We start from the raw sequence: 11,265 nt of genomic DNA, 5'->3' as shown, positions 1-11,265 counted from the left end.
CCATATTTATACTTTTTTAGCACCGCATTTGCGTAATTTTTTGACACAAAAGCGGCACAAACGTACAAAATACATTTTGTAAGTTTGCGCCGCTTTTGCGTCAAAAAATGGCACAAATGCGGCCCTAAAAAAGTAAAATGTGGGCCTCAGTGGTAGAATTTAGTGCAAAATGTGCAAAAACACACAAGTGACGCAGATCACAGCCGCTCACATTCTGTTCATTTACATTGTTCCCGTGAACCCAGGATAGGAATTTTACCCAAACAGACTCCAATGACATGATGTGGTGTAATCAAGCTTAACTTAAAATGCTGGAAATTGCATGACATTACGCCGGCCGGCATAACAAACATTGTCCAGGGTCTACTCAAAACCCTCTCTTGTAAGTGCAAGTGCCTTGTATGTAAAGCAGCCAATAATATCCTTCAAAAATTAAACTCTCAGGGCCGGACACACAGGGACTTTTGGCTTGTAATTCACAAAGGGACTTATAACTTGTAAAGTGCGAGTGCTAGTTTTGAGCTGGATGCAGGTGCCAAACGTGCCAGTGGAATGATGTAACGGCAGGGTTTTCAGGGTCCCATAGCAGAAGATGTAGCCTGATGTTTGACTGTTGTCTTTGAATGTGCAGCAAATGTGACAAGATAAACACAAAATTTAAAGCATCTTTATTGCTCCTTCACCTTCTGAACTCCAGCATGATTATTGCTGGGGTGCTCCAGCACCTCTCCTCTGCACCCCTACTTCCAGCTCCTATGAGTACAAAAAGTTCATGACAAATCAAAATGATGCTGTTAGCCTAGGGTCAACCGGATCAGAAACATGAGTTCAGGGAAACAACAGAAATGGAACAAATCTTCAGAATGGTCTAAATTGAAATGTGACATGCGCTGTGGAAGATAAACTGGTTTAGAAAGTAGGATCACACCACAGAGAGTGCTTCAACTTAAAGCAGAGTTGGGACAACCAGTTTCCACTGAGCATGCAATGCTGAGCACTGCTGTCCCCTGCAAGCTGCACTTTAGGCTGTGACGAGAGACAACCTCCTCCCTTTCACTCCAATGCTGGGGGAGGGGTGAGGGCGATAACCCAGGATCCCCAGGATCAAGGCTCTCCAGGGAGTCTGAGGTGTGTGCACTTGGCGGGCAAAACAGAAACATGAAGCAACTCATTTTGAGAGGAGGGTGATTGTGTTTTTTTATTTATGTCTGGTGAACATGCAGTCAGAGCTTAATTTGCCAGGACACCAAGAGAGAAAAAATAACAGCTGCACCCCTCACTCTTCTGCAGCGTGTGACCCCTGCAGCTGTAGTTCATTCCCCAGGCAGTCCTTCCTCCAGGGTTAATCAGCATTGCTGCAAGGGTATCTGTGTTGTAGGCAGGATTGTTTTTATGCAGACAGGGGCACCTTCCTTCACAAAAACAATCCCGAGAGGTTTTTTTCCTCATTCTATGTGTGCTGCAAAATGCAGCGCACATAGAAAGACGAAGAACATTTCTCCTTGTTATGCCTCATCTGGGGAGGTGCATCTTTTTGGCACAGTCCCAGGTTTACCAGGTTTGATAAATCTGGAAATGCGTTAAAAAACATGGAAGTTGCGTGGGAACACCCACACAATGCCCGTGGAATGCCTCCCTTTCGCAGAGTAATGCAACGCAGCAATCTGTGCTGCGTTGCATTACTCCAGATTTGTTAAGTCATTCAAAGCCACGCAAAGTAGCTTTGCGTGGCTTCACAAATCTGATTTAAGGTTTGTGTCCTTCTTGCACCATGTTACGTGGTGAAACAGCGACCCAAACCGGGACATAAATATGGCCCAAGTGTTGAACTAAATGAGCCCCACTGGACGTTTATGTTATGTTACGTGTATTTGTAAAGTACACTTTCACCCGCAATGGTATCCTCGCGCTGAGTAGGTGTGTGTGCCTCACCCTGCCTTGGGTAGGTTGGTTAATTGAAAAGCCAGGTCTTCAGCAACTTCCATAATTTAAAAGAGAGGAGGCTCTGATGTGGGCCGGCAGGTTGTTTCACACTTTAGTAACACTGTAAGAGAACACCCTTCCTCCTAATCTGGTTCTCTGCATGAGTGGGATGAGAAGAAGTATATGGGTAGTTGGTGGAAAGCGATGCGACTGTCCAGTTAGGTGGGGCCTACGTTGTGTAATGCCTTGAATCTGTAAGAAGTTTGAAATGAACATGTTTGTGTATCAGGACTGGTGGAGCTCCCTGTGGTATAGTGTGATGTGATTTCTGTTGCGGGGGAGAGTTTGAGGTTGAGTCTGGCTGCAAAAACTGTGGGAGGTTTGTAATCTTCTGGTAATCGCGATGTAGAGGGTGTCCCAGAAGTGCAACTTGCTGGTGGCTAGGGCATGAGTGACATTTTTTTCTGGTACTCCTTGGGAGACATTTGAAGATCTTTCTCAGCCTCTTCAGGGTATAATAGCTGGATGCGGTGGCTGCAATGACTTTTGCGGTCATATCCACAATGATGTGGAGGTTCCTGGCCTAGGTGGTGGGTGTGGTTTTGGATTCAGTTAAGCAAGCAACCAGTTGGAGCTCCATTGTGAGTTGTTCTTGTAGAAGATCACTACTTCTGTCTTGTTTGTATTAAGCTTGAGGCAAATTTGCTATCATCCAGTTAGTGAAATGCACGGGATGAATTGTTTCATGAGTTGCATGTTGAGGTAAGAGAGGATGTTGATATTGTGTGCTGGGGTGATATTGGACAGAGGGATCATGTATGTGTTGAAGAGGATGGAGCTGAGTGATGAACCTTGAGGCACTCCACAGATGAGTTTGTGGGCTTCGGAGAAGTAGGAGCCAAGCTGACAGCTTGTGTTCTATCTGTTAAGAAGCAGCAGATCCAGCAGAAAGCAGGTCCTTGGATGTCAATTTTGTGCAGGTGCCTGATGAGACTGAGGTGTGAAACAGTGTCAAAAGCTGCAGACAGGTCGAGAAGAAAAAGGACTGCATTGCCTCCTCTGTCAGGGATTATGAAGATGTTGTCTGTGCCAGTGATGAGTCCTGTTTTTGTACTGTGGTTAGGCCTCAATCTGGACTGCGTGGCGTTGAGAAGCTGAGGTGGTCAGTGAGGTGTTGGTTGATTAGTTTCTCTAAGACCTTGGCTGCTTATAGTAGAAGGGACATAGGTCTGCAGTTGGAGAGCATGTCTGAGTCAGTGGAGTGTTTCTTGCACAGGGGAATGATGGTGACATGTTTCCAGGTGTCCAGGAATGTGGCTGAGTAAATGGAGGCATTGAGGATAGGTGTCAGTGCTTCACTGATGGGTAGGATTCCTTTGGGGAAGGCATATCGGGACAAGGGTCAGATGGGGACCCCTTGGGAATGGACTTCGTGACATCAGTTTCAACACTGGTGATGGCAGACCGAGGTCAGGGTTTGTTCTTTGGCTATGAAGGGAAGCTGAGTTGAATGGTGAATGGGTCTAGTTGAGGTTGAAACTGCTCCATTTCCCATACATGACTGCATTCACTTTTCTATACATGTGAGCAATTACAGAAAGGGCCATGCGGTGATGCCTGCCTGGGAACCCTCACATTTGTCTCCTTTCTGAAAGCAGTTGTAAGCATTTACTTCAGCGTCAGGTTCCGAACCATGAAATAAAACAGATTTCCCTCCACAAAGCATTGTAAATATTAGCACGCCTTGTTTGTACACTGCACAGTAGTTCCCCATAAGCATGAGGATGTAATGGTCACCAAGTGACTAGTGTCAGACTCCACACCATTAAATCTGCTTCATTATTTGAAATGGTCTAGGTCTAATGCAATATGATTTGCAGTGTTGCAATTTGAAATACTGCACAACATTTGGAATCTGACAGGATTGATATGGACCCACTCTTGGAAATATTTACTTTTCTGCAGGATCACCCTGGATTTTTTTAACCTTTTTCTGAACCCCATTGTTGCTTGTTATAGAACTCTGTGCACTTTACCCATGCTAACTAGTGGTTAAAGTGCTTGCGCTCCTCCTTTCAACAAAATGAAATTGGTATACACTGGATTGGTACATATAACTTACTGTAAGGTCCTAGTATATGGTACCAAGGTTAGACCAGGGCCTGTATGATAAATGTCACAAGTGGACTGCAGAACCCATTGTGCTATCCACTGCAATGACAATGTAAACATGACTGCAGGCCTGCCGCCAGTAGCCTGGCTGTCCACATTTTAACTGCAAATTTGATCTGTCAAAATAGCCTCTTTTGACAGGTCTAAACCTTCCCTTTAACAATTTATTAGCCATGCCTAGGAAGACCATATTGCCCATAAGGCAGGGTGAATGGTAATTAAAAGCATGACATGTAACTTGTCCTACCGGGAGAAAAAGCCCTAAAAGCTATTTTCACTGTAGCAAGGTTTGCTGTTCCATAATAACTGGGATGCTACATTAAATACTAAGGTTATATCTGGGAATAACACTAGCTAGAAAAATAATTAAGGAAATATTTTAATAGTTATTAGTCCAATTCAACAATAAAGTTGGACATTCCCTATATATTATGGAAAAGTAACTTTTAGAAAGTTACTCTTGGCCTGCCTGAAGTCCCTGAAAACTAAATCTGCATTTTGCTTTCCAACCTCTGACAACCAGTAATTAATATTCAAATAAGTGGGAATGAGGCATTACCTTTCTCCAGGTATCAATCAATAGGTTGACATGAATGGAAATTTGACCTATCTGAACCTGACAGAATATGTCAAGGGGGTTGGCAGGTTCGTTTTTTACAATAAGGGCCTGATTTAGATCTTGGCGGAGGGAATACTCTGTCACAAACCTGATGGATAGCCCGTCTGCTGTATTATGTTCCCAAGGTGGACGGGATATCCGTCACATTTGTGACTGAGTATTCCTTTCGCCAAGATCTAAATCAGGCCTCAAGTCTCAAAGCCTGCTTGAATGCATATCCTGCTAGGCAGGTCTGCTGAGGTTTCTCCTATGACACTTGGGGTGCAAATCTAAGAGGTCACAGGCAATTGTTATCTTGCTGATCCAGTGAGGCCCCAGTCACAATGAGCCTCTTTTTGACATGAGTGTCACAGCCTATTCTATTGATAGTTCTGCAGGGGTTACATATTATGTGGGGCACACTTCAAAGTAGGAAAACAGAATGCCAAAAAAATGTGTGTATATCCACTGTCTTATTGCAAAAGTCTCAGCTTTGTTCCACCAGACTTCTGTCTCTAAAGTGCAGGAGCTGCCTAAAACTGGATTTTAGTGGTAAATGTAAGAGGATACTAGAATTACCATAGCTCACCATGTTTTCACACCCATTCCTCAGAGCCCAAGTTTAGTGTGGCCGAAGACTTCGGAAATCTTGAAACTGACCAAAGTGGGTAGGATTAGCCCTGGGAATCTTTACCCCATTGGTTACGGCATCCCTGGCAACAAGCTAGAAGAGGCCTTTTCCTGCAACGGCCCAGCTTACCAGTGGCAACTGGACCTGGTATGGACCCTCCTGATGGCCTCTGCCCAGCACCCTGTGAGTCTCTATGTGCCTCCCGTGAGGTGCCGGGGGCCCTAGAAGTGTACCCCTGTTGTGTAATTTCTCTGGTTCCTCTTATTGGAGTTTTGTCTTTTTGTTTATTCCATTTTACTCAATTTTTCAAATATGTTATAGGATTTTTATTGGTTATAGTACTACATAAATACTATACACATTGCACTAGGTTAACCTGTCTGCTCTGTACCACAGCTACCAGAGGGCTGAGGTCAGGTTAATTCAGTTACTTTGAGGTTTCATCCTGACAAGGATTTTGAATATTACTTGAGGTGGTTACTTACCCCCCTCAACCAATAACCCAATTTCTTACACCAACATTTGAAATGCTGAAGATCCAATGTCATGAATTGGATAGGTCAGGGAATAATGCCCACCGTTTGAAATAATGCAGGCCCCCTAAGGCTGTATTACCTCATTTAGCACCTTACACTTTCAATGCATCATCATTTGGAATATTGAAGCTACAATCTTTCAGCCTTTGGAATGTTGGAAGTGAAATATTCCATCTTTTGGAATATTTTAGGTCTAATGCATTATCATTGATAATGCTAGAGGTTGAACATCTGCTCCCTTCCTTAGGAATGTTGCAAGTCCTCAAACTCTATTGTCTAGAATGTTGCAAGTCCTCAAACTCTATTGTCTAGAATGTTGCAAGTTCAGTGATGAATGATTTTAAATGTTGAAACTGTAATGTTCTGTTCTCTGTAATGTTGCATCTTTAATGTCCCATTTACATAATGTTGTAGATGCGATTGTAACAGACAATGCACCAGATCCAATGTTCTCTCACGCTCCGTGCGAAGTCCTCAGTGAGCCATATTGCAAGAGGCTGATGGTTGACCAAGCGTGATGTGGAACTGCTACCAGTTCTAATGTCCATCATACGTTATGTTGCAAGTGCAGGCCGCCATGTTGTAGCCGGCTTACAATGGTCACGACACTGAAGGCAGTGACAACGGTCACTGCGACTGCACTGAAAACCTGCAAAGAGAAAAAGAAAGTTAGACAATCAACAGAGCACATTATCTGCAATACTTTAAAAACTGGAGTATAGTGGTTCATCAGTCTAATAACTGGATGCTCCTTGTCAACCCTTCTGCCAAGCTGCCTCTGAAGAAAGGTTGATGTCTTTAGCTCCTGAAGCACTTGTGCGACACAAAACAAACACCCTGTTCAAAGCGGCTTATGCTCAGTCAGTCAATGAAACACAAACATAGTCTGCGATTGAATCAGAAAGAAATATCCTCCAATGACATGAGAATTAAGGCACAGGAGGGTCAGTGGGAGGTAATAGTCATGTACCAATACCGTTCAATCTGTAAAGTTTATTTTTTTACTCTGAAGCAACACTCTACACTTAATTGCCGCAAGGGCACTGCCGGCTCCAAGTCTTCGTCATCCCTCCAGGATGGTTGAAGAATAATTAAAAGTGTTGGACCCTGGTTCTCATGCTGCTCGCCAAGCCGATTCTTTCCAAGCTTTTGTTTACCATTTCATCCAACTTGTGAAAGGGTGAGATGTCCTAATGTCGTATCAAGAGTTAGTCCTTTCCTAGTGGATTCACGCACTGCCATCCACTGCACGAGGCACTGCCTACAGGATTTTAACTGATAGTCTTTCTGGATTCCAACTGTTTCCTGCATAGTACATGGTCTGAAGGCATTTCCTCTTGCTCCAAGGAGAAGGCCATTGCTTTCGAAATCGCTAGAGCTGGCAAAGTCAGGTGCCACTACTGTCAAGAAATTAGAACAAACCATAGCCAAAGCCATATTGTGAAAAGTGGATCATCCTGTGTCAAGTTCCCACCCGCACACAGGGAAGCTTCTAATGTCATCTATAGTCCTGACCATCAATACCCGAAGCTTTACTGGAAGGATAGGAAAAGTGCCTTCTTTGCAAAGAGGAATGTTGGATTTTAGGAAACAGCCAGTACCCTCTGCTGGCAAATGAGGATCACAAACATGGTCTGGCATAGGAGCGGGGGCAGCATTACAGATGTTTAAGCCATTAATACACTGCTCAGTAGCTACCCAGGGGCTCAATATGTTGCACACAGGTGGATAGAGTTTGGCACCACCATGACATAGATGCCAGTCTGGTGCCTTCTCCTGGGCACTCAGTTATCCTCTTCCAGTGGACTGCAGCTTCAAGAACAGGTCATACTCTCACAAACCTTTGAAAAGGGGACTGTTGCTGAGTATCCAAGCCACTTCTGCTAGACTTAGCCCTAAACTGAAAGTAAGTTGTCAAGCTGAAGGTAGCTTAGAGATTCATCATATGGATGCACCCCTGGACTTGAATGACGTATGTGACCAACTTCACAAACCCACAGATTGAATAGAAGAACACTTTCTTTGCTTATTTTTTGTAGTAGGAGGATTAAAGACATGTAGTGTTCAAATATTGCACCCCTGAAGGAAAGGGACAGACAGTGTAATATTATGATCTTTGGGGCAGCTCTTCTGCTTTTGGAGAATGAATGTGAGACCAGGACAAAAAAACTTACCACCCCTTCTTGCCTTTCATTCTTAATATTCTGTACTAGAGGCTGGAGGGTACCTGGAAAGTGCATCCACCGCAGACCCTAGTTGCACCCAGCGAAGTGTAACTGAGTGAATGTAAGCAAGTGTATCAAGAGTTGGACACACTTCAGGAAGGTTTGGGCTCTCACACCAAGAAAATGAGAATCAAACCGGGGGCTGCCAATGCATTCTGCATTAAATTTTTTAAGCATCTAGACTGGATAATAAGTCTTAAGTTTTACTTCATGGTCTTCCACAAGTCCTCAGTACCAGGTTATCTCAGGCTATTTACCCCTGGAAACAACCACTTTCTCACAACTTACTGGGGTTTCTTTGCATCTCAGCAGAATTAGGGAATGTATGTAATGCCCTCCTTATATATATTCAGACTTCTAAGAAGCCCCTCTTTATCAACACAATACTGACATTCCAATCTAAATGAGTATATACTCGAGTTCCCAGCTTTTTATTTAGAAACCATTTGCAGTATGTTTTTCTTTTGCGGTAGAGTGGAGCATTGGAACAAGTAGCATGTAGAATGCCCCAAGCTCCAGTTTGATAAATTCCAATGAAAAAAATGTTGGTATCTTACCCTATTCAGAGCGGATGGTCTGATGTATTTTATCTCTCTTTGGCACTGCCAGTAAAATCCTGGTGGTTGTGAACAGAAAAAAATAAAAATTGCTCCACACCTTGGAAGAAACCACCCAGGGTGTAAGACTCATTAGTTTCTTAAAAACATTTTTTATACAGAAGCAAACACCAACTTCTGAAGTTTTTTTGGGTGAAACAAAAACATTTGTTGAGGGACTGCATGAAACTTGGCAGCCGCTAAACAAATATTTAATGGGTTGTGAGAAAGTAGTTTCTTTCTAGCCTTGTTACCCCCTCCTTTGGCCTGTTTGTGAGTATATGTCAGGGTGTTTTTACTGTCTCACTGGGATCCTGCTAGCCAGGGCCCAGTGCTCATAGTGAAAGCCCTATGTTGTAAGTGTGGTTGTTATGTGTCACTGGGATCCTGCTAGCCAGGACCCCAGTGCTCATAAGTTTGTGGCCTATATGTATGTGTTCCCTGTGTGATGACTAACTGTCTCATTGAGGCTCTGCTAACCAGAACCTCAGTGGTTATGCTCTCTCTGCTTTCCAAATTTGTCACTAACAGGCTAGTGACTAAATTTACCAATTCACATTGGCATACTGGTACACCCATATAATTCCCTAGTATATGGTACTGAGGTACCAAGGGTATTGGGGTTCCAGGAGATCCCTATGGGCTGCAGCATTTCTTTTGCCACCCATAGGGAGCTCTGACAATTCTTACACAGGCCTGCCACTGCAGCCTGAGTGAAATAACGTTCACGTTATTTCACAGCCATTTACCATTGCACTTAAGTAACTTATAAGTCACCTATATGTCTAACCTTCACCTGGTGAAGGTTGGGTGCAAAGTTACTTAGTGTGTGGGCACCCTGGCACTAGCGTTCGGGGCAAATTCCCCAGACTTTGTGAGTGCGGGGACACAATTGCACGCGTGCACTGTACATAGGTCACTACCTATGTACAGCGCCACAATGGTAACTCCGAACATGGCCATGGAACATGTCTAAGATCATGGAATTGTCACCCCAATTCCATTCTGGCATTGGGGGGACAATTCCATGATCCCCCGGGTCTCTAGCACCGAACCCGGGTACTGCCAAACTGCCTTTTCAGAGTTTGCACTACAGCTGCTGCTGCTGCCAACCCCTCAGACAGGTTTCTGCCCCCCTGGGGTCCAGGCAGCCCTGGCCCAGGAAGGCAGAACAAAGGATTTCCTCTGAGAGAGGGTGTTACACCCTCTCCCTTTGGAAATAGGTGTGATGGGCTGGGGAGGAGTAGCCTCCCCCAACCTCTGGAAATGCTTTGATGGGCACAGATGGTGCCCATCTCTGCATAAGCCAGTCTACACCGGTTCAGGGATCCCCCAGCCCTGCTCTGGCGCGAAACTGGACAAAGGAAAGGGGAGTGACCACTCCCCTGACCTGCACCTCCCAGGGGAGGTGCCCAGAGCTCCTCCTGTGTGTCCCAGACCTCTGCCATCTTGGAAACAGAGGTGTCTGCAGCACACTGGACTGCTCTGAGTGGCCAGTGCCAACAGGTGACGTCAGAGGCTCCTTCTGATAGGCTCTTAACTCTCTTGGTAGCCAATCCTCCTTCCTAGGTAGCCAAACCTCCTTTTCTGGCTATTTAGGGTCTCTGCTTTGGGGAATTCTTCAGATAACGAATGCAAGAGCTCATCAGAGTTCCTCTGCATCTCCCTCTTCACCTTCTGCCAAAAGATCGACCGCTGACTGCTCAGGACGCCTGCAAAACTGCAACAAAGTAGCAAGACAACTACTAGCAACCTTGTATCGCTTCATCCTGCCGGCTTTCTCGACTGTTTCCAGGTGGTGCATGCTCTCGGGGTAGCCTGCCTCCTCTCTGCACCAGGAGCTCTGAAGAAATCTCCTGTGGGTCGACGGAATCTTCCCCCTGCAACCGCAGGCACCAAAAGACTGCATCACTGGTCCTCTGGGTCCCCTCTCAGGCGTGGTCCCTGGAACTCAGTAACTCTGTCCAAGTGACTCCCACAGACCAGTTACTCTTCAGTCCAAGTTTGGTGGAGGTAAGTCCTTGCCTCCCCACGCTAGACTGCATTGCTGGGTACCGCGTGATTTGCAGATGCTCCAGCTCCTGTGCACTCTTCCAGGATTTCCTTCGTGCATAGCCAAGCCTGGGTCCCCGACACTCCTTCCTGTAGTGCACAACCTTCTGAGTTGTCCTCCGGCGTCGTGGGACTCCCTTTTGTGACTTTGGGTGGACTCCGGTTCACTTTTCTTCTAAGTGCCTGTTCAGGTACTTCTGCGGGTGCTGCCTGCTTCTGTGAGGGCTCCCTACGTTGCTGGGTGCCCCCTCTGTCTCCTCCTCCAAGTGGCGACATCCTGGTCCCTCCTGGGCCACAGCAGCATCCAAAAATCTCTACCACGACCCTTGCATCTAGCAAGGCTTGTTTGCGGTCTTTCTGCGTGGGAACATCTCTGCAAGCTTCATTGCAGCGTGGGACATCCATCCTCCAAAGGGGAAGTTCCTAGTCCTCTTCTTTCTTGCAGAACTCCAAGCTTCTTCCAACAGGTGGCAGCTTCCTTGCACCCTCAGCTGGCATTTCCTGGGCTCCTGCCCACTCTCGACACTGTCGC

General features: G+C 45.5%; 1 protein-coding gene across 1 annotated transcript in view; it reads right to left on the bottom strand.

The window, feature by feature from the left end:
* Nucleotides 1-581: 581 nt before the first annotated feature.
* LOC138249714 (protein sel-1 homolog 3-like) overlaps nucleotides 582-11,265 on the bottom strand; it is a 320,950-nt gene continuing 310,266 nt past the window's right edge. The window contains exon 24 of the mRNA XM_069203733.1: nucleotides 582-6,509. Coding sequence (XP_069059834.1) covers nucleotides 6,408-6,509 — 102 coding nt within the window. The 3' untranslated portion in view covers nucleotides 582-6,407. The remainder of the gene's footprint in view (nucleotides 6,510-11,265) is intronic.

This window comes from Pleurodeles waltl, chromosome 8, assembly GCF_031143425.1.
Source record: "Pleurodeles waltl isolate 20211129_DDA chromosome 8, aPleWal1.hap1.20221129, whole genome shotgun sequence".
NCBI classification, from domain to species: Eukaryota; Metazoa; Chordata; class Amphibia; order Caudata; family Salamandridae; genus Pleurodeles; species Pleurodeles waltl.
Note: the sequence above shows the minus strand (reverse complement) of the source record. Positions and strands in the feature narration are given on the sequence as shown.